Source organism: Neofelis nebulosa, chromosome 8, assembly GCF_028018385.1.
Source record: "Neofelis nebulosa isolate mNeoNeb1 chromosome 8, mNeoNeb1.pri, whole genome shotgun sequence".
Classification (NCBI taxonomy): domain Eukaryota; kingdom Metazoa; phylum Chordata; class Mammalia; order Carnivora; family Felidae; genus Neofelis; species Neofelis nebulosa.
The window spans coordinates 6,723,785-6,746,878 of record NC_080789.1 but is presented as its reverse complement, the minus strand read 5'-3'; the positions used below and the strand labels follow the sequence as shown (position 1 = coordinate 6,746,878).

At 57.9% G+C, this 23,094-nt stretch overlaps 1 protein-coding gene across 7 annotated transcripts in view; it reads right to left on the bottom strand.

The window, feature by feature from the left end:
- The window catches only part of NFAM1 (NFAT activating protein with ITAM motif 1), a 49,861-nt gene extending 36,360 nt beyond the window's left edge, over positions 1–13,501 (bottom strand). For 2 of the 7 annotated variants that reach the window (XR_009265269.1, XM_058741125.1), the window contains exon 1: positions 8,912–9,826. Coding sequence is in view for 5 of the 7 variants with exons in the window: in XM_058741125.1 (XP_058597108.1) it covers positions 8,912–9,293 (382 nt within the window). In the remaining 2 variants the exon portion in view is untranslated. Of the gene's footprint in view, positions 1–2,241; positions 2,485–8,911; positions 9,827–12,904; positions 13,321–13,398 lie in introns of those variants that run through there. The other 5 variants (XM_058741127.1, XM_058741129.1, XM_058741130.1 and 2 more) reach the window with 5 other exon arrangements.
- Between the last annotated feature and the right edge of the window lie 9,593 nt (positions 13,502–23,094).

Below are 23,094 nucleotides of genomic sequence, written 5' to 3'. Positions count from 1 at the left end.
TCTTGGCAGAAGACACACAGAGGGGAGCCATGGCTCTCCCCTGCCTGAAGGAGGAGGCACGCCAGGCATCAGGAGGGACAAACCTTGCCCTGAGTCTGTCACACCCAGCAGCGCTGTTTCCCCACCCCGTTCCCTGCGGCTTCAGGGGTGCGGTGTCCCAGTGGGCCTTGGCCTCTTGCACTGGGGACCCCTTCCTTGCCTTTTGATCTCGTTGCTCCAAACCAGGGCTCTTCAGCCTTTTCCAGGTCATGGGCGCTTCTGGGTATCTGGTGGAACCCTCAAGCCCACATGCCAACATTTCTAGCTCCCCAGATCAGAAGCCCCTGTCCTGGGTTTTCTGGATCCCCAGCTCCCCGGAAGGAAGGAAGGAAGGAAGGAAGGAAGGAAGGAAGGAAGGAAGGAAGGAAGAAGCATTTGCTCTCATCTGTGTCCCACCGTCACTCTGTGAGGGAGGTGTCATCAGTCGCACCCAGATTCTGTCGGGACATTCCTTGCCCTGCCTAGCAAGGTCACGCTGGAGTCCTTCCCCCCTTCCCACCACGGCCACTTCCCGTTCTGCGTCCACCCCTGAGGCCCCTGGGCCTGGGACTCCCACCTCTTCATCTGGCCTCCTCCCACCCAGTCCCCACACTCAGCGCGAGATCCACCCTTTCAGCCACATTGTCCCGTTTGGCCCTCCAGGCAACGGCACCAGGCCAGTGCTTCCTCCTGGGGGCCGGGAGGTTGGAAGCCAACCAAAACCACCAGGAAAGTGGTCTCGCCAGGGCCGGCGAGGAGGCGTCTCCGCCTCCCCCCCACCCGCCCACCCCAGGGCCTCCGCGTCTCTTCTCTGTGTGTCTAAGAGGCCTGGGGAGGCCAGACACGCTGTCACTACTCCAAGGCCACCTTCCTGTTTGTCCAAGCAGGAAGACGTTCATCCAGTTGTCTTCAAAATTATTTCCCCGTTTGAGGTATCCTTCTAGAAAATGATTTAACGTGCTAGTGTGATTAGGCCAATCTTTACAATTCGGGGGACATCTATAAAAAGAGATGGCCTTTGTTCTGCATTCTGCCAGCGTTCGTTATTTTACGGTCAGAAGGTTAGGATCGCGGCAGCGCGTGGCCCCGGGTCAGGTCTGCCTCGGACAGGAGAGCCCCAGACCTCAGAGAAACCACACTCTCCAGCAGCGAAGAAGGAGGCAAGTCTCTGTCGACCAGGAAGGACGGACAACCTGGGAACAGTGGGTAAAAAACGAGGAGGAGGGGGGCAGGCCTGTCACTGCCGAGAAGGAGCCTGGGTCCTGGCCGGATGGTGCAGCCCACCGCCTCCAAGGCCTCTTGCTCTTATTGGGGTGTTAGCCCGGACCACAGCAGCCCGGCTAACACCTAGGCCGTGCCAGCCCCTGCCCTGGCTGGGCACAGCTAAACCCCACAACAACCCTTTGAGGCCACCACCGCAGCCCCATTTTGCAGACAAAGGCCCCAGAGGGTCCTAGAGGCCCGGAGCCACGGAGTCCCTAAGTGGCCAAGTGGGATTTGAGCCCAGGCTTTGTCCGTGCTGAGGACGTGAAACCAGCCCCGGGACAAGGTGGGTAGTCGAGTCAGGGACACAGTCCAGTGTGGCCTGGCCTGGGGCTGGTTCACGGTGGCACCAATGCCACATGCAGATCCCTGGCCCAAGTCTCAGCTTCCCAGAGTTGGAGGCCAGGGGGCTGCGTGACAGAGAACATGGGTGCCGAGAGGCTTGGAGAGGGCACCCGCCTGCCCTTTGGGCACCTAGCCCTCACCCCAGACCCAGAGGGGCTTCAGTGGGACCCTCTCAAAGCTTGGAGTGTGTCCCCCACTGAACGAGGTGGGTTGGGGCAGAGCGAGCTCCCTGGGGACCCTCTTGCATTTCATGGGCCGCCCAGAGGGGCACGCGGCCCAGGGAGGAGGACTTGAGGGCAGGACTTAAATTCCTGGGGCTGAGGAGGGAGGCAGAGCCGCAGGAGCACAGCCGGCGCACAAAAGTGCCCGAGGGGGCCCACTGCCAGCCCTGTGGGTACCCAGAGCACAGGGCCAGCTGTCACAGCACCCACCAGCAGGGCTCCTCTGCCCTCTCCCTGCCCCTTGCCTGTCCCCTGTCTCGACCCAGCTGACACGCGGGGAAGGACGCCGAGGGGGCTCCAGGGGGGAGAAGAGAAGGGGACCCTCACCCCTCACTCTCACACAGGCCCCAGACGCTGCTTCAGCATGCACCGAGTTCAGTCTTTTGGCTGTTACCCTGGTTGGAGAGACGAAGAACCGGGGCTTCGAGTCTGCCTGCGAGTGACCGCTGGGCAGAGCGGCTGGAGCGGCCAGGCTGGCTTGGCTTTCCCCGCAACATCTCCCTGCGATGAAAGGTCTACGGGGCCGCGGGAGCCCCGCCGAGTCGCTCTTTGGATAATCCTCCGGGAGGCTGGTGGGTTCTTGGTGCAGCCCAGGCCAGGACTCAGGCAGGGAGGAGGGAGAAGCCTGGCTTGTTTTCTGTAGGGAGATGGGTTCGTCCGAGTCACAGAGCTCCCTGCCTTGTAGGGAGAAGGGCCTGGGGACGACGCTCGCGTGGAGCCGAGGCAGAGGTGGGGCGGTGGTGAGGAGAGGATGGCCAGAGATGGGATTGGGAAATAGCGTGATGCCTGAGAGGACCCCACTCCGAAGGGCCACCACCCCAGCCTGAGAGGACCCCGCTCCCTAGGGCCCCCAGCCCAGCCCAGCCCTGCCCCGGAGCTTGCTTACTTCCAAGGCATCTCCAAGATCTTCCCTCCCCTCCCCCACACCATTACAAGCACAGCCGGTTTGCTGGGCAGCGTAGGTTCTACAGCTAAGCCCTCCGCCACCCACCCCCCACCCGCCCCGCCACCAGCCCTTGGCAGGACGGGTGTCCTCAGGGATGGCACACCCTCCACCCCTTACTTCTCTGTAGCTCTCAGGACTGCTAGGAAGTCTGGGGCCTGGCCAGAAATGTGGGTGGGGGCGCCTGGGAAAAGCCCAGTTTCTTGAGGTATCAGGCCTGGGTTTGGATCCTGGCTTTGCCGCCCGAAGGCTGTGCCACTTCCGGCAGGTGGCTTTCTTTCTCCGAAGCTTGGTGTTGCCCCTGAAAATCGGGGAGAGCAGCAGAGGGTTGGCATGGGATTAAGTGGGGCCAGGAACATCAGAGGGGCCACCAGGCCAAGCTGCCTTTCTTCCCCGGGGAACCAGAAAGAGGCGAGGAGGTCAGAGGAGTCCTCGCCGAGTCTGGAAGGCCAAATGCAGCCTGACCCTCTGCCTGTGTAAGCGACAGGCCCGCAGCGGGGCGGCCTGCCAGCACGACAGCCTGTCTAGCTCCCCGGGCCCCGGCCTGGCCTGGACACAAGGGAGTGGGTGACACCCCGGGGTGCAGACCCTGGGCCTCATCCCCAGGCTCCCCAGCCAGGTGTGTCGTGTTCAAGTGCAGGGGCTCAGAGCCTGGAGAGCCCTCCCTCCGGCAGTGTCCCTCTGTCCTCCCCCCATCCTGAGGATCTGTTGCCCCTGTTGGGAAAGAGTCTGTCTGCCACCCGCCGTCACCAGATCCTTCCTTTTCTGGTTCTTCTTTTGAGTCTGTGGCCGCTTGAGCCGCGGGCTGGAGAGCCAGCTGCAGGCGTCTCACTGCCGTCCTGGCCCCGCGACCCTGTGCTGAGTCCCTTGGGGGAGGGGCTCGCGGTCAAAGAACTTGACTCGATGCAGGAAGGGTGCCCGCTCCATCTGCCCTCCCCACACCCCACACATCGCACACCCCCATTCGCCCGACAGCTCCCCTCCCCTGGGCTCCTCTCCCCTGCAACCAGAGACCTGTCCTGCACTGCTCCCGAGGGAGCCACAAACCGTCCTGCTCACCCTGCTGGGCTGCCCCACCAGGGGAGACCCAGGAAGGAGACTGAAACCAATTTACATGGTGAACACCAGCAGCTAAAAAAAAAATAGAACACGAAGCATTTTGTGCATAACAAGGGCACTTTCTGTGACCTCCTGGTTTCAGTTAAATTCACGTAACTGGGTTCAGACGGGGTCATGCTATAACACGCGTCCCTTAGCTTTGGGCCACCTTTAAAACATAAAAATTGCAAGTCCCTTGATTGGAGGATCCAATCCGTGCCTCCAGGCCCTGCGCGGCCCAGCTCAGCTGCCCTCTGCTCACTCACCCCCAAAAACCAGGCCTGCCAGGCTCTTGAGTCTTTGCCCACGCTAGTCTCACTGCTCAGAACGCCCTCCTGTCCCCTTCCTCTCCCAGGACTGTGCCGTCACCCTCTCAATCTGCAGGACTTCCTTCCTTCCTGAGCCACTCCTGGGTGCCCGACTCCCCCTGCTTGGCACAGTTTCTCAGGCATTGCTGGTAAGCCCCGTGATGAGACACGTTAATGTCCCCGGGGGCACCCACCCCTTTTGCAGATGAGAAAACTGAGGCTCTGAGAAAGGAAGAGGTTCGCCCAGCATCACAGCTGGTCAGGAGTGGGGATGTGATTTTAAGCTGGTCCTTAATCCCACACCCTTTTTTTTCTTTTTTCTTTTTTCTTGTTGATATTTACCTATTTGGTGGGAGAGCGCAAGTGGGGGAGGGGCAGAGAGGGGAGGACAGAGGATCCGAAGTGGGTTCTGCGCTGACAGGCTGACAGGCCGACAGCAGTGAGCCCGATGTGGGGCTCGAACTCAACAAACCCACGAGATCACGACCTGAGCCGAAGTTGGACTCTCAACTGACTGAGCCACCCAGGTGTCCCTTAACCCCACACTCTTAACCACTGGTCTATGCTACAGTTTTAAAATCTGAGAGCAAGAAAAAGAAAACATTTCTCAAATGAAAGAGCTGCACCCCTTTATTTACTTTTTTTAAGTTTATTTTTTTGAGAGAGACAGAGAGAGAGTGCGAGTGGGAGAGGTACAGAGAAGGCGGGGGGCAGACAGAGGATCCGAAGGGGGGGTCCACACTGACAGCAGCGAGCCCCGCTTTAGGGCTCAACCTCTTGAACTGTGAGATCATGACCTGAGCTGAAGTCGGACGCTCAACCCGCTGAGCCACCCAGGTGCCCCAAGAGCTGCACCCCTTTAAAGGGAGCTAAAAATTTGGAGGCCATTTCCCTAGATTTGGGTCATTTAATAGACAGACATGTCTGGCAGCCTATGGGATCTGGGGACGAAGGTACTCATCAGAAATGACCCTGCAGCTTACAGGGGACAGCGACTGCTGTCCAGCTCAAGGAGAGCTTGTGGCTCCCAGAGCAGAAAGCAAGGGGCCCCAGGAGCCCTCCACAGACTGGTCCGGTGGCAGAGGCAGCCAGTGTCCCTCCTTCACTCCAGCAATGACATCCCTCCACCCCCAAAATCTGATGCTCCCTCCTTCCCCACTCTTTCCATCTGCCCTGGTCTCGAGGCCCCTCTGACCCACCCACTCCTAGGCCAGGCCTTGGCCCCAGCTCCCCGCTCTGCCCGGAACTCAATCCCTTCCACAGCCCCCGAGCGTCAGCATCGTCAACCAGGAGGGGTGTGAGAGCCAGACGTGCCGATCAAAGGTATCCATCCCGACTCAGGTCGATTTTAAAGGAAAATACTTTGATTCCCCAGCTACAGAAGAAAGTCGTTCCCACGGTCTTTATTTGAGGCATGTAGTTTTGCCCTCCAATTTAATTCTGGCATTTCTCAGACCATGCCTTTTTTTTTTTCAAGGCCCATCTGAAGGGCTCCCGGGAAGACACAGAAGTGGGGCTGCCGGTCTTATCACAGGGCTCCGGCCATTTGCCTGAGCACGCATCCCAGGATGCCGCAGAAAAACGGGTGAGTCCTTCAGGACACGGGCATCAAACACAACGGCGCGTGGCCAAGTGGCTGATTAGGGAGAAGCGTATAGCAGGCGTTGGAAGGCAACCTTTGAACAGAGAGCGTGTGTTATGAAGCTTTTAGTGCTGGTGCCCTCCAACACTGCCATCAGACTGGCTGTCACATCTTTCAACACCTCCGAATTACAAAGCTACATACGGATGTGGCTTGCCTCGGGGGCCATTTCCACAGCCTGCCTGCGTTCTGTTCTAAAGCCTCCAATCTTTGGACCCCGGGGTGCACCGCGGCCAGGAGGGGACACAGACCAAGTGCAGGATGTCAAATGTTTGGTCCCAGAAATGTAGAAGCTTCGTGGGTCTTAATTGGCATTTTTACGGCATCACCTCTCCTTCGGCTTTGTGAAGAGGCAAGTTGTTCAAACTTTGGAGCTCGTTTGGACTCCGTTTCTCCCTTTGTACCCTCCTTTGCCAGCAAAGAAGGGCATCAGGACGGAGTGGACCAAAGAGGAAGGGTGAGAGGGTAGACCCCGCCACGGCACCCACCGAAGTATGCTCTCTCCAAGTCCTGCCAGGGAGGACCGGGCCCTGCCCCTGGGCAGAGCTGACTGGTGAAGCTGGAGAGTGGGGAGATAAAGAGACGTCTCAGAGCCTGCACAAACCCAGAGGAGGGGACCCAACCCAGCCGGGAGGGGGCAGAGACTTCCTGGAGGCATGACCCTTGGACGGGGTCCATTGTTTTTCAAACTATGATTCTTTAGGCCCTCTTCCCCCCATTATAAAAGCGAGACATGCTCACTGTAGAAATTCTAGACACTGCAGCGAAAGATCAAGAACACTGAACCGGCCTGCGGTTCTGCCGCCGTGACATCACGGCTGTGGACCTCGTGATGATTTGTCCACATCCCTTTACGAGTTGGGCTTTGAAGGAGGAATCAGAGACAGCCGGGTGGGGGAGGAGGGCGGAGAGGGGGTTTTCAGCGCAAAAACCTCTCGGATGAAGCTTCGAGAAATCTGGAAACCAGACACCCGTCCTGTTGGTAGTTGGGGGGCTCAACAAGGTGCAGTGGAGTCGTAAGGGTTGGGGGCTCAGGGGGCCCCTGAGGCCACAATCCAGCCTCTGTGGGCTTCTGGATTGGGAATTGACACAGTCACATTTTGTGTTAGAAAGACAACAAGAGAAGGGCGCCTGGGTGGCTCAGTGGGTTAAGCGGCCAACTTCGGCTCAGGTCATGATCTCGCGGTCCATGAGTTCGAGCCCCGCGTCGGGCTCTGTGCTGACAGCTCAGAACCTGGAGCCTGTTTCGGATTCTGTGTCTCCCTCTCTCTCTGACCCTCCCCCGTTCATGCTCTGTCTCTCTCTGTCTCAAAAATAAATAAAACGTTAAAAAAAAAATTTAAAGAAAAGAAAGACAACAAGAGAAATACTACAGAGTTCCAGTCTTCCTCGGCTGCCTAAGCCCCTTGCATTAGTGATTCGGTCTGAGGGCTTGGGACCCCCTCCTCTTCCAGCCTCCTTTTAAAATATAAATGCTTCTGGCTGTCAACACACTAACTCCTTCCTGTAGACGCCTTCCCCAGATCACTTTTATCCTGACTTCTCTTAAATCTCTACCTCCCCAAAGACCCGGTACCCTCCAGGCACAAAATCACTCACTGCCCTCTATCCTCCCCACCCTCTCCTTCCACTCGGCCAGCCCTGTCCCTGCCTCCTGTAGGCCTCCTCCCCTCCCACCACCAGCGGAGCTCAGCAAAGACCTTGGAGGCTAAGCTGTGGCTCCTGCAGCTTCTGGCCTTGACCCTAACCTGCCGGTGCCTCCCTCTTTGACCTTTCCTCCTCCCCCCAGAGCTCCCCAGCCTGCACCTTCTCTCTTAGGCCTCTCTCCGGCTTTTTGTGCACAGTTCACCTCTTAAGGTTGGGCACGTGTTCCTGGTGCCATCGGCACCCTCGCCTGCCCCGGTGAGCCCAGTCGTGCCCTTCAGACCTCTGAGCTCCTGAGGCTCAGAACCACAGGTGAACTGGTGGGGCAAGCCGGCCATTGGGTTTGTCGGGGCCTGGCTGAGTGGGCCACAATGGGTACCACAGAGAAGGTAGCACAGTTCGACCTTGGCTGACAGGTTGGAGTCACCAGGTGGGGGAGTGAGAGGACCCCTTCCAGGAAAAGGGAGCAGAAGCAAAGGGTTAGCGGCAGGCAGTCCTCCAGCATGGCTCCAAAGTGGGTTGTGGGTGTGGGAGGCAGGAGCCGGAGGAAAGGACAGCTCAGGGCCAGGGGGTGGGAGAGGGTCTTATCCAAACCCCCCACAGCAAGGGGCCAGCCGATGTCAGTGAGTTAGTCTCCGGCCGTGGTCCATGGACCCGTGAGCGACCATCCCCGTATATAAAGGTTTTCTGGTCCAAGAAGGGGAGTTGCTGATTCAAAGGGCACGTACCCTTTTAAACTTTTAAGTTTTGCTTTGGGTTGCCGAAGGGCCTTCAGAAATAGGCCTTGGGCCCTGTGAGCAGAGCTGCAGGCGAGGCGTCTGCGGGCTGTGGGATACCAGCCTGTGGGTTGGCCTGGCTTGGCGTCCCCTTCCCCTGGGCCACCGACAGCAAGCACAGCCCTGGTTCTGACCTCACCTTCTTCCGCACGGCCCGTGCGGCCCTGAGGAGAGCAGACACACATCAGGTTCACCACACCACCTCTTACAGGCACCCCGCCCCACGGACCCTTCCTGAGGGGTCCCTGATGGAGGTCCCAGGGCCACCGGTGGTCCTGGCGGTATCTTCCTGTCACCTTAGCAAGAGGTCTGCACGGGAGGGTGCCGAGCGCCCTGCCGGGGAAGTGGGGGGCTCAGCGTGGTCAGGTGACTTGGCCACATCTTCCATGACTGGACCCCAGGCCGGCCAGACTGTCCTCACCAGGGGGTCAGGAGCTCTGCCTGCCAATTTCACACCTACTCCCTCTCCAGGCTCAGGTCACCCCCTTCCCTTCCTCTGCTTTCGGCCCCCTACCCCAGTGCCTCAGGCCCACACTCCCACCAGGGTCCCTAGATCCACAACAAGCGTGAGATCCTGTTTCAGGGCCCACGTTTACCCGGAACTCCAGTATCCACACTCTTATTCCCAAGACATCAGGGTCTCGTCCCTCTACCTGCGCTGAGGAGCCCGGGGCCCACCTCCTGCCCCTGGACCCAGCTCCCTCTCCTGGAGGCATCACGTCTCCACCCAGCCTTCTTGGACCGCCTCCCGGGGTTGTCTGTGGCTGAGGACTTGAGTCCTTCCTGCTGTGGTATCTCCGGCATATCCCCCGGGTACCAGGCACCGTGCTGGGGGTCGAGGATTCGACCCACGAAAGTCCGCACGTTTTCCAGCCCCCCGAAGCTCACAGTCCTCTTGGAAAGAAGCAGCCTTAACGGGAACGTGTCCCCTGGAAGCACTGAACACACAAGGGCCGGAGACCACACGTGAGTGTTCACAGCCACAGACAGGAAGCGCGTGACGTGTCGATCATAACTGACTTGCAGTGAGTTCATCCAATGGGACGCTCCACAGCGGGGGCTGGCGGACGTGCTCCGTAAAGGGCCAGAGAGTAAACATCTTACACCTTGTGGGCCAGATGGTCTCTCTCGCAACTATTCAACGCTGCCGACGTAGGGTGACAGCGGTCACAGGCGATCGACGAATGAATGAGTGTGGTTTGTTCCGATAAAACTTTATTTATGGACACTGGCATGTGACTATTGTATAATCTTCACGTGTCACGACATGGTCTTCTTTCGATTTCCTTCCAACCGTTAAAAACCAGAAAGACCACTCACGCCTCGCAGGCCAAAAGGCAGCGGGCTGGATTTAGCCCTGGGGCCTTTGCTTGTGATCCCTGCTCGCTAGCAATGAAAATAAACAAACCACAGCCACAGCGTCAACTAGATATATCTTAAGAAGCATAACTTGGAGCGAAAGAAGCAGGTCACAAAAGAATATACGGTATCGTTCTGATCATACAAAGTTCAACACCAGGCAAGTCCAGTCTATACCATTCAGGAACACATACCGAAGGGCAAAACTATAAAGAGATGCCGGGACACGATTGCCCTAAAAGTCTGGGTGGGAGAGAGGGGTGTCTTGGTGGGGGGAGGAGGGGGACCAGGGGCTGGGGGGGCCTGCAGCGTTCTCTGAGTGGGAGCCGCACAGGTCTTTGTTTTAGAACACTGACTGTACTTTTCCGTGTACGTATTATAGCTCACGAGTTAAAAAGAGAAAGCAATGACGACAGGGCCAACCGGAACCCCTACCTGACAGGCATTTGAAATCCACCCGAATATAGCCCAGTGGGATTCGTAACCCACTGCTCCGCCGAGAGCCCCTCCTCTCCAGTCAAACTGAACCTCTCCCCATTCCCTCCCCCTGCCTCTGCCTTCTGGCCTCTCACGCTGCGCCCGCCACCCACCCACCTGCTCCGCCTCCTCCCCATCTCGGCTCCCTTGCCCCCTCCAGCCCTCCCCCTGCCCCACCTCCGGTGGTTCTCTCCGCCTGCCTCGCAAGCTCTTTATTGGGATTAGACAAAGATGAAAAGCAGAGGCCAATCCTGACAGAGGCTCGGAGCTGCGGGCAAGAAGGCAGGAGGCTCCTGAACATCTTTAGGACAACAAAGCGAGCGGGGACACCTGAGTCTAGAGCCAAGGGGGAGAGGGCGAGCCGGCATCGGTAACTCCCTCCTTGGGTCATGTCCCGTCACGTCCTCTGGGCAGATCTCAGCGTTTCTGCCAGGCTGCGGGGTACGGGTTCTTCACCTCCGGGTCCCCGCCCCTGCCAGTGCCTAGAACCGGTCCTCCTCCAAGGACACTTGAGAAATCACTATAGCCCAGAGGTCTGGGAAGGCCGGGAAGAGAAAGGGGACTGACATTTGTTGAGGACACAGAGGCTCAGAAAGGTTAAGTCCCTTGCCTAAGGTCACACAGCAGTCAATAGAAGAAGGTAGGACTTGAACCTGGCCTGTCTGGCCCCAAACCCCCAGCAGGTGACTGACGAGCCACCCCTGGGGGAGAGCAGTTGCCCATGAGACCACAGTGGCTGCCAGACCCTTTGAGAAAAGCAGAATTGGCAGGGAGCTCAGAAGACCAGAGGAGAGCAAGCTTGAGTCCTGCCTCACGATGGGAGGAGGGTTGGGAACAATAGCGGTTCTGACACACCATTCTATTGGGTTGCTGTGCTAGAGGCCACTGGAAAAGTCAGAAAGACCCCAAGGGGCCAGTGGGCTCGCCAAGATATCCAGCCGGCCAACTGAATCTTGAGTTTCGATGGGCTCTGCTAGGCTCAGCTAGGACATCCTCTGAGCCCCAACCAGGGGCAGGTACTATCATCCCACCCATTTAACAGATGAGGCAGCGGAGGCAGAGCGACATTAGGAACCTGCCCAGGGTCCTGGGGCGAGTTACAGAGCTCGGATCGAAACTCAGGCTGAATGCCCTCGCACGCACTCAACCCTGCATCTTTCTGCAGTTCAGGAAAATGGCACGGGGACCCTGGGCGTCAGTGACAGAGAGAGCCAGGCACCCGCAGGGGCAGGACCAAGAGAAATGGGGGGCCGTCTGCTGCTCCAGGAGGTGCTGGAGGATCCCCAGGCTTTTCCACCTCTTGTGAAAGAGCAGAGTTTCTCTTTTGCACAAACTTCGCTGCAACACTGGGGGGAAAGGTGCTGCGTGTTGACAGTGAAGACAGTTACAAAAGCGCTCCTCACAGCAGCATCCCGCAAAGTGTCATCCACGGTTACCCAGGCGTGCAGGGTCCCTTCGGGGGAGGAGGGGCCGCACAAAAAGAAATGACGGGAATTGGAAGGAAATTAAGTTAGAAATGACTAAGCGTGAGTCCCACCAGCAGGCTGCGTTTCCTCGGACCATCTCCGAGCCGGCCATCTCTGGGGGACGGGAGAGGTGCAAAGGGCACAAGGTTGAAGGGGATGATGTCGCAAGGGGCCCAGCCCAGGAAACCTACAGTAGGTACCACAGTCAGCTCTTGCGTTCTTGAGGGGAGGGGAGAGAATTTTTTCTATGAGGAATGTTCTTTACAAAGAAAGCGGAGAGGAGCCCCACGAGCCCGCTGCCAAGGGTCCAGGCTTGGGCTTCAGGCTGACTCAGGTCTAACCTTGACCTGTCCTCACCTTCTAGGCCTCAGGAAAGCTACCTGGCCTCCCTGGGCCTCAGTTTTCCTGTTTTTGAGTGGCTGGCAGGGACAGTACCCCAAGGCAGGCCGGAGCGGGGCTGAGTGGGAGAGTAAAGCCCAGATTAAGTGTTCGAAGAGGCTAATTCACGACAATAAGCATAGCTGCCGTTGTTTATGGTATAAAGAAAAAGGTAGAGGACAAAGCAGAAGGGGGGCATAAAAGTCTAGACGAAGAGGAAGAAACATTCCTCGGCTGCACAGTGGGGCGGGGGGAGCCTGGGAATCCAAGAGGGACCCCGGTGTGGACAGCCCGGTGAGGCACACTCCTGGGGGTGGCTCGGATCCAGGCCACCCAGCTTCTGAGGGGATCTGGGGCCAGGAAAGGAGGCACAGCGCTGGTCCTGGGAACGGCATAAGCTCCCGTTGCGGCCTCTGGTTGGACTCGAGGAAGTGGAGAGTGCCACCCTTTCTGGCAACAGTGACAATTTTGTGGCCCGGGGCACAGTGCTCCTGGTGGCCAGCCCCTGGCTGCCCCTCGTCTCCCTGGCTAACACGGGGAACAAGGCTGAGGGTGGCTCTGAGGCTTTGCAGGGTCAACTCTGTGGCTCCACCGTAAGATTCCTTGGGGGTGAGCTGTCCCTCCCCACTGACCCCACGCCTATTCTGACGCCCCCTGGCCGCAGCACGCCTGCCCCCCACCTTGTTTAAGGCCCAAAGTACAGGCTATCGGAAGAAGACTGTGAACATAGCAGTGGGGGCGGGGGGGGGGGGGAGCGCCGTCCCCACCCCTTCAAAAGCCACCTTGGCAAGGCATTAGCTAAACATCTCCTGGGTCCCTGAAGGCTTCCCCTGTGAAGTCTGCAATGTTCAAACGCAACCAGCAAATCTCCCGAGACAGGTCCCCAGGAATTAGCTGCTCGGGCAGATGAAAGTCACTCTGATGTGCGAGCCAGGGAGCGCGTGGGAAGAAGGAAGGAGGCCGTACCTGCGAGCTGCAGGGTCCAGGGAAACAGGAGCAAACCCAGGAGCTGGGGGCCCGAGAGCGGGTCTGGCGGGGCCCGACACCACGGAGGCCGCCTCTCCATCCAGGCCTCCTGGTCAGCGTTCCTCCTTCCTCTCTGGTTCACAGGAGGGGACGGCCTGCTGGCCGTCAGTTCCCCTTTGCGTCCCCACAAGGCTCCACCCTGGCCACCCTTCTGCTTCCTCGGGGCCTCACTGGGCCTGCTCCTCTCAATAACCCTGGGCTTTCTGGGGCGCCTGGGTGGCTCAGTCAAACATCCGACTCTTGGTTTCGGCTCAGGCCGTGATCTCACGATTCATGAGTTCGAGCCCCGAGTCGGGCTCTGTGCTGCCAGCACGGAGCCTGCCTGGGATTCTCTCTCCCTCTGCCTCTGCCCCTCCCTCACTTGCTCTCTGTCTGTCTCAAAATAAATGAGTAAACATTTTAAAAAATAACCCTGGACTCTCTGAGCAAGTCACGGGAACAGCCCCAGATGACTGTGTTCACACAGACTTCCCCTCAGAGATGGTCCAGGGCCCCCCTGATGGATGTGCTCATCCAAGGGCCGGGTTCCGGGTGGAAAGGGCTGGGAGGGTTCGGGTGGGGCGGGAACATGATGGAGGAGGGGCCGGCAGCGAGGGTGAGGGCAGGAACTACACGGTCCCAGCCCTGAATGGTGCCAGAAGGCCAGCTGCCCGTCATCGGCACAGCTAGGGCCACCGTGGGAGCAGCGCAGAGGCCTCCTCCCTGACTCACCTGAGATGTCTTTCCCTCCCCTCCTGCACCCCTGCTGAAGTGGCCCTCGGCTTGAGCTCATCCCCTCCCCCACCAGGAGACAAATGAATTGCTTCCCCATCTGGCCCGGAGCCACAGCCCCTTTCCTCACCTCCAGCAGGCACTGCCTCCGGGACAGTAATGTTTGCTGACCGCACCCCTCTTCCCAGCAGGATGGAGCCTCTACCCTTGGCGTTCAGGAGCCCGGCACTGGGCCAAGCTGGATGAGGCAGGGGGCTAGACGTCTGCCTGCATATCCGGAGAGGCAGAGGGAAAGGGGCTGGGGGCCGTGGGGAGGATCCCAGCATGCCCGCTGGCAGAGGAGGCTGGGGTAAATGCGGCCGAGTTTCGGCACCTGCTAGCCCTTCACCTCCTTTCTCCACCAGTGTCCATGAACCCTCAAGATAAATGTGATGCTCCCAGTTTTACAAAAGAGAAAACTACGCCCCCCAAGAGGCAACGCAGCTTGCTCAAGATCAGGGCAGGTACGCGGGGCCAGCATTTAATGCCCAGCGGTGTGAAAGCTGAGCCTGCCCCCCACCCCCGCCCGGCCGCATGCAGCCCCCCCGGTGACGGCACAAAAGGGGTCCGGTTTCCGTCCTTCTTCCAAATGCTCTCCCCTCGGCGGCTTTGCACATGAACAATGAAAGCCGGCAGAGGTTTCCCACCGACTCCGGCGGCACCGGGAGGGTGGCCCCCAGGAGCAGGGACTGCCCACCAGGTGAGGAAGACATATAAACGCAAGCCACTTCCTACTGGCTGGGGGGCGGCGGGACTGTTGATCCATCACGGTGATACATGATCGCATATGTCACAGGGAGACACATAATCTGCTTCACGCTGTTTCCGACCTCCGGGGGGAGCAGGTTGTCTAAGCACCTCGATGCCATGGTGATAGACGTCATGTTAATGCCTCTGTGCACGGAGGGAGCATTATAAAGGCATCGGTCTGCGCCTCTAGGAGTCTCTTTACGACTTGGCACTGGGAGGCGGCCGAGCGCCAAGCTGCCTCGGGACGCGGACGCGGGCTCTGCCCCCGCACCTGTCTGTCCTGGCAGGTGCCGCTCTGCAGCCTGGGCCCCCAGACGGTGCAGGCCTTGATCTTCACCTCTTCACCTCTGACTCTTCTGTGCTGGGCACAGTGCAGGCGCCTAGTACATGCTCAGTAAATATTGGTGTACGATGGACGGATGAATGAGCTTAGGATGGGATACAGCACTTGAGGCACCGGGGTGGCTCAGTCGGTTAAGCGTCCGACTTCGGCTCAGGTCGTGATCTCACGGTTCGTGGGTTCGAGCCCCGCATCGGGCTCTGTGCTGACAGCTCAGAGCCTGGAGCCTGCTTCGGATTCTGTGTCTCCTCCTCTCTCTGCCCCTCCCCCAATCGAGCTTTGTCTCTCTCTCTCTCTCAAAAATAAACAATAACACTTTTTTAGGGGCGCCTGGGTGGCGCAGTCGGTTAAGCGTCCGACTTCAGCCAGGTCACGATCTCGCGGTCCGTGAGTTCGAGCCCCGCGTCAGGCTCTGGGCTGATGGCTCAGAGCCTGGAGCCTGTTTCCGATTCTGTGTGTCTCCCTCTCTCTCCCTGCCCCTCCCCCGTTCATGCTCTGTCTCTCTCTGTCCCAAAAATAAAAAAATAAAAAAAAAAAAAAACGTTGAAAAAAAAAATAAACAATAACACTTTTTTAAATTTTAAGATGGGGTACAGTGCCTTCTTCCCAAGCTTGCCAGACACAGAGCAGGCTCCCAACAGGCCTCAGTGGGACTCCTGGTGAGAGGCAGGGAGGGGCCCTGGGCAGGGAACCAGCGGGCCCAGGCTGTGCTGTCATCAGGCCCTCAGGAACCGGGGGATGGAAATGAGACCACAGCTCATCCAGAAACCTCCTTTTGACCAATACTTTCCACCTGCTGTCACCCACGTGGTCGCCGCGCAGTGAACCTGCTGCACTTGAATCTGATGGCGTTCCCTCCCCTCTCAGTCCCCGCTCCCCGCACTCAGTGGAAGCTTTGGGTAAGCAGGGACAGGAGGGTAGGGGACACGGGCCCGGGTGGCATCCCCGGTGGGGATCCGTGGGCCAGGCCTCCGCGGGCGAGGTCCCTGGAGCACTTGTGCTCATCCAGACATATGTCCCTGTGTCCGTCCCTCCGTCCGTTCCTCCGTCCCTTCACATTTTGCTGAGCGCCTGTTCCAACACGGGGCACTGACCTCAGCAGGAGGATGCAGAAGTGAAAGACCCAGGCTTCGAGAAGCCCACGTTTGGGTGAGGAGTAATCATCCCAGCATAACCGAGCGATAACATAGCGGTTCGGAGCAGTCACTAAACAGCAGACACTTTTCAAGACACTTTTAATCTACGATTCAACTTAATCCGCACCACAGCCCCATAGGTAGGTACTATGATCAATTCTATTTTACAGATGAGAACAGCGAGGCACCGGGAGGTTCAGATGAAATCTGCCTAAGGTCACACAGCTGAGAAAGGTATCCAGGGGGAGTGACTCTGAAGATAGCCCCAGGGTCTGGGGCCCTAACCCCTCTTCCAGCCTGCCTTAATGGCACAAGTGTGTACAGAGCGAAGAGGGAGGTGGTGGGGGGGGTAGAGGGGAAGAGGTTATTTACTCAGGGCGTGGGAACGAGGGCGTACTAAGGAGGGCTTCGTGGAGGAAGTGGCAGGCCTGAAGAAGGAGGAAATGGGAGAGCGCAGAAGTCCCCTGCAGTCCGGAGGTGCCTTGACCCCCTGAAGACTACAGCTTTCCGAACTGGACCACAATGGTTGCTCTTTTCTTTTCTGTGTAGTTCCCACGCACTTATCAAGTGCTTAGTGTGTGCCAGGCCGTGCAAGCACAGAACATAAGCCACCGTTGTGCCCTCCAGTTGATTCCCCTGTAGACAAGAGAACAGAACCCCCAGGCAGGATTTCCAGTCGCCCTGAGTGAGCAAAGGGGAGTGAGCGAGTGGCAGTGAGGCCCCCGGGCAGGCTGCTTCGGTTGGTTCGTGCTCAGGAGCTGCCCGACTTCTCTGTGTTCCCTCCGCCGGCTGCGTGCATAGCGAGCAGCTGCGGGAAGTCATTTCCTTCCTCCCCACAGACTCCAGCACCAGGAGGCCCACCCGTGGAGGAGCCCCCTCAAGGCCACCCTCTGCGCTGGCCTGGTGGCCAAGATGGAGAGCGTCCACTCTCCGGGTCCTCTCCTAACACCACCCAGCTGTGCCTTCGGGGTCCCCCTTTCTGTATCATGTAGCAGCCTGGGTGCCAACCTCCTGCCACGTCCTAGGAGTAGACCTGACCACTAACTAAGCCAGGGACATGATCCAGCCCGGACTCAGTTGAGGGGACCCATCTAATCGTGAGCTGGGCTGGCCCACAGGAGACCAGCCTCCTTTCTCGGGAGAAAATGAGCTGTTACTGGACGCGTGCACACCCTCCTGGAGGTCATTGTCCCTGCACGCTGCTAGGAGGTTCCCGCCCTGGATGGAGTGCTCACAGGGCCCATTTCCAAAGTGCCTTCTCGGTTCAAGCCAGTATTTCCGCCCGTTTATTAAGTATTTGTTTCACGCCAGACATGGTTCTAAAGGTTTTTCACGTATTGACTTCAGTCCTCACAGAAACCTCATGTGGATGGGTATCATTAGGGCCCCTATTCTACAGGTGAAGAAACTGAAGATCAGAGAGTGTAAGCTACTTGCCCAAGGCCACACAGCGAGGAGGCAGCGGGGACAGGGAGATGAGCTCTCGTGATTGTGCTTTTAATCATTATGTTCTCCTGCAATTCGCTTTGATTCTCCCAGCAGGGCTGGTATTATAACTCTCATCTTACAGACTTAGTGACGGAGAAAAATCACGTAAATGGCCTGCTCAAGGTCACAGAGGGGATCAGAGGCGTACCTGGGACCAGAGGCCGGGGTTTTCCTAATGGACACATGCCCCCAGTTAGACAAGCCCCTCCCTGCTAATTCTGCTGGGGGAAGGCGGCAAGGAGGTAATGGCCCCTCTTCAGCCCCTGCCATGCTGAAAACAGTCCTGAAGATCTGGGGGAGGCGGGGGGGGGGTGGTTGTGGGGAATGAAAAAGAAAGATGGCATCCTTTTTCACTTGTTCCACGTTCACCATGTGCCAAGGCCTTGTTCGGCTCAGACCCTTGGAACAACTGTGTCCCTGGGAGACATAAGCACCGACTAGGAGGTTAATCATTGCAGGTCCTCAGGTGGCAGGCACCACAGCCTTGGCACCACCCCTGTCCCGACCCGCCACTGGGGACAGCCCCGGGTTGTCCTGTGCCAATGGCGCCACCTGGTGGCACATGGGGGAATGCTCCATGCCCCTTCTTCCCCTTCCTAGGGTCTTGGGCTGCCAGAGGCCGCTTCCCAGCAAGCTCAGGTTGGAGCTAGAGGCAACGCGACAGAGAGGAGGGAGCAGGACGGAGGAGAAGGGGGGTCGTCAGGGGCCGCCAGGACCGGAAGTGTGCTGGGGGTGGTCTGCGGGAACGGAGTGCAGGGCACGCTGGCTGGCTGTAGACCCCCCAACCTGCCTCTGTGATCTAACAGGCTGCTGCTTTGCCGGGAACACTTCGTAAAATCCACTTGGGGAAACTTGACTGGAACCAGCTATTGGCCACCAGGCAAACCAGTCCCCCGGCTTTGCAGGGACAACTGGGCTCCCACAGTGAGATCAGCCAATTAAGGAAACAATTAGCCTCCCCTGAGGCTAATTCATGCATTGTCACCCCTCACAGTTGTCTGGTTTTAGGAGCCAGAGGGCCTCGGTGTCCTATGGGCAGAGGGGTGTGTGTGTGGCAACCAGTAATTATGTGCATTTCTGGCCCCACCCCAGAGAGGCCAGGGGATCAGTATTTTGACATCCTGTGGTTCTCACACTGGAGAAACTGCCTGAAGCACTTTCAAGGCAGTTTCCCAAGGGGCTGTGGGCAGGGCCGTGGGCAGCCTTCCAGGAGGCCCGTTCTGAAGGGACCAGGGAGAGCCCCTCAAAGAGATCTGATCCCCCCCTCCTCCCCTCTCCTCCTTCCCCCTCCCCTGGAAGGCCAGCAGGTGCCCTGGGAATGTAGAGCAAGCCCCCCCCCCCCCGGCCCCCTCCGAGTGCCTCTCCCCCCCTATCTTCTAAGCCAATGGGGAGTCCTGTCTTCATCTACCATATGGGGGTGAACTAGCTGCCTTGAATGGACGTGATGACAAACAGTTGGGAGTGACAGAGGGGAAAGCGCTTTGCAAAGAATAAGATGTTGGTTGAAAGGAGCTGCGTAGGTCTCTAGGTAGGGATGGGGAACTGGCAGAGAGCCACCAGGGTCCAGCAAGGGGTGATGGGGCACGCACAGACCTCGAGGGTGTGTGGTCATGGACGAGGAATCCGTGGAGGGTGGCAGGTCTAGGAGGGGCAGCAGGGAGACATTCGGGAAGGCAGGTGGGAACAGGAGGAGGGGCAGGAGAGGAGGATTTCCCCCCCACCCCACCCCCCACCCCCGCACCGAGTCTGGACTTACAGCTGGCCCGTGTTAGGGCTCCAGAGATGGGGGCAGGGGGCTGGGCAGGGGCAAAGGATTCTCCGGGGACTGTCCCACCGGCTTGGCCTGATTCCTCGGGAAAGCTGTCTCTCTCCTCTGTCCAATAGGTTCTCTTCTTCCCACTTCTCTTCAGTGCACTGTGCTGGGCCATTTCCCTCAAATACTCCATGCCTGGGGAGACCTGGGTCATAGGTCAAGACCAGGCTGAGCCTGCCACTGAAGCCAAGGCCACAGCATTCACAAGGACTCAGTGAGAAGCTTCTCAGCATGAGCTGGCCAGAGGGACTGGGGTGTCACGTCCTGAGCAGGACCCAGGGGAGCCGGGCCGGGGAAGGCCTCGGTCATCTCCACCCTTTGCTGAAAGAACCTTCGCTCTCCAATGACAACGGTCAGATGAATAAAAACCATTTTTTTTTAAATTAAAGGATTACCGGTATTGCGACTGGTATAGATTTCTACTGTTTTCATTTCACGTGTACAGATTTTCAGCCACATCTGAGTCGAGCAGCTTTCTGGCCATTCCTGGAAGCCTGGCATCATTTACGATAGGCTTTCTGAGTAGAAAGACCTTCTCCACAAGACAGCTTGTCTGGAAGTTGAGACACTCCCGGCATTCGCTGGGGTGAAAATCCCATTCTGGACAAAACGCCCTGCGACCCCAAAAGGACGTGGCAGTCTTTTTAGGACCCGAAGTCTCCAGAGGACAAGCCGATCAACAATAACCGTGGTCTGTTCTTCGTCCGGAAAGAAGGAGGAAGGGAAAACATCAGCTGAGTGGAGATCTTGGGCTTGCTGGACCGTGACATTCCCGGTAGGTCACTGCAGATGTAGCAGGCCAATGGCCCAGAGATTTCTCTCACCCAGAAGCCTCCTCCCCAGGGGAATCCTCCCACCCCACCCAGGGCCAAAGGAAAGTATTTTCAGGCTTTTTGCCTCTGACTTGGGAGAAAGTCTTCCTAAGCTGTCCCTCTGCTTGCCTTTCCTCCCGCATCTGTCTACTGATCTTTGTGTCAGCACCATCTGGGGACATGCAGAGGACATGGCCATCCCTGAGCTGCCCATGGGACGGGGCTGGGCTCCCTGCTGGGTGTGCAGCAGGAGGCCCTTTGTCGCCTGGACCCACACAGGGGTCCCCTCACTCCTCACCCCCAGCTTCTTATGACACCACCACTCATGGGGCGTCCAGCCGTCGGCAGCTGAGCCCGGCCGGTGTCTGGAGGTGGGCAGGGCAGGGGGTGTAGGGGGGGAGTAGCCCAAGGAGGAAGTGGAAAGTCATCTTTGCCCAGATGCTGGGCAGTGCCACCCTCTCAGCTACCCTGCCGGCTCAGCTCTATGGCACCCACATCTTGCAGATGAGGAAACCGAGGCTCAGAGACAGGAGGTCACTTTTCTTTTCTTTTTTTAAAAACATATCTTAGGGGCGCCTGGGTGTGTCAGTTGGTTAAGCAGCCGACTTCAGTCAGGTCATGATCTCGCGGTCCGTGAGTTCGAGCCCCGCGTCAGGCTCTGTGCTGACGGCTCAGAGCCTGGAGCCTGCTTCAGATTCTGTGTCTCCATCTCTCTCTGACCTTCCCCCATTCATGCTCTGTCTCTCTCTGTCTCAAAAATGAATAAACATTAAAAAAAATTTTTTTTAAATAAAAATAAAAACACATCTTAAAATGTTTATTTATTTATTTTGAGAGAGAGAGAGAGAACAAGCAGGGGTGGGGGGGCAGAGAAAAGGAGAGACAGAATCCTAAGCAGGCTCCACAACGCCGAGCCAGACGCGGGGCTCTGTCTCATGACCCGGAGATCGTGACCTGAGCTGATATCGAGAGCCAGATGCTTAACCGACTGAGATACCCAGGTGCCCCAGGAAGTCACTTTTCTAAGGCCACACAGCCAGTGAGGGCAGAGCTGGGGTTTGAATCCAGTTTGCCAGCTGGTCCTGCCTTGTGACAACCTTGGGGGTGTGCACTCCCTGGCTAGATTGTCAGCCCCCTGCAGCCTCCCCAACCTGTTCTACCTGAAGCCACCCTCCCTTCCCAGGTGAGGACACCTCCATTTAGCAGGTGCTCAGGCCAAGCACATGTACCTCTTGAATGAATGAATGAATGAATGAATGAGAAATTGGGGGCTGGGGCGGCCGGGTGGCTCAGTCAGTTAAGCGTCTGACTGTGAGGTCATGATCTCACGGTTTGTGGGTTGGAGCCCTGCATCAGGCTCTCTGCTGTCAGCGCAGAGCCTGCTTCAGATCCTCTGTCTCCCTCTCTCTCTCTGCCCCTCCCCGGCTTGCACTCTGTCTCTCAAAAATAAATTTAAAAAATGGGAGGGAGGGAGGGAGGAAGGAAGGGAGGAAGGAAGGAAGGAAGGAAGGAAGGAAGGAAGGAAAGAAGGAAGGAAGGGAGGGAGGGAGGAAGGAAGGAAGGAAGGAAGGAAGGAAGGAAGGAAGGAAGGAAGGAATTGGGAAGAGTCCCTGTGTGAGACCCTTTCTCTAACACAGGTGAAACGGGCTCCACAGGGAATTCTCATCACATTAACAGTCAATAAATGACCTTGGTTTTGAACTCGCAGGAAGTGCACGTCAGAGACTGAAAACAATTTGGGCCAACTTAGGAAAGAACTGGCTAACATGTAGAAATATGAAATTAACAGGAAAGTCGGCCTCAGAATGAAGTTCTTCCTTCAATCCAGTCCTGCAGGTGTTTGACATGTTGCAGGGGCAGAGGTAGGGGGGTGTGGGGGGAGCTGAGCCTAGTGGTGAGAATACAGGAAAAAATAAGATCCCCCCCAACCCTTCCCTCCTGTCACAGAGGCCACTCTCAGGGACACAGTGTGGAAGCTAAGGGGGAGGGTGGGCTCTAACGAACAGTCTGGGCACAGGGGCAGCCAAGGGGACAGGTGGGAAGGGGCAGGAGCAGGAGGCCTTGGCTGTTTGGGGAACATGGTGGAAGCAGGAGGGCGGGGATGGGCTCAGTGCGCTTCCTGGGGTCCTGACCTGGGGTTCCTGCCACTTCCCCTCTCTATCCCGTCCCTCTCTTGGCCCTCCCCCGCCACTCCTCTCTGCTCATGTCCCCAGTGACTGGAGGCTCGAACCTCACAGAGCAGCTCTCCCCCGGATGAAAGGTCTTCCCTTGGGGTTATGACCCTTTCCTTCCCACAGCTAAGAACAAGGATGTGTGGCCCCCAGCCTCCCCTCGTGCAGGCCAAGACATCCTTTGTCCTGTCCATTCCCCCCAAGCTGGCTTCCAGACCCTTCCCCTCAGAAGGCTCCTCCAGCCGGCATGGCCCTGGTGCCCAGGTCAGTAGGACCATGACCTTCCCTACATTCTGGAGATGCCTCCTGAAAGCGCTTAGCTCCTTTTGGGTCCCCCATTTCCTCCAAGTTGCTGGTTGACCCTCTGTTGCATCCCCTGGAGGGAAGCCTTTCCTTCCGCCAGGAATGTGGGAGCCACCAGGACGTGGGTCCTCTTTCCCAGGAACCCATGACGTGACTAACATTTGCTTCCCGCATGGCAAAGCCCTGCCCTTTCTGGAAGAGGCCCATCAGGATGGCCTGTTGGGGCGGGACTGTTTCAGAAGACCCACCTCCCCACCCCCTCTGCCCCTCTCTCAGCCCAGTGCCTTGCATCAGTGGCTGAGATTGTCTACTGGTGATTCTGATTCGGGAAAAAGGCTCTCTCAGGCTCTGGCACCCACTCTCTGTGGGAAAGCTCCGAGCGTAGGCAAGGACAGCACTCTCACACTTAGCACAGCCCATGGGAGGGACTGAAAGCGTCTTTGTGGACATCAGGGAAAGATTGAGGGAAGGGGACCCAGAACTGGCATCTGTTAAGGATCCAGGACGACCATGAGCACTTTATACGTGTGATCTCACGGCCCCATTGAGGGGGCCTGACTCACTGAT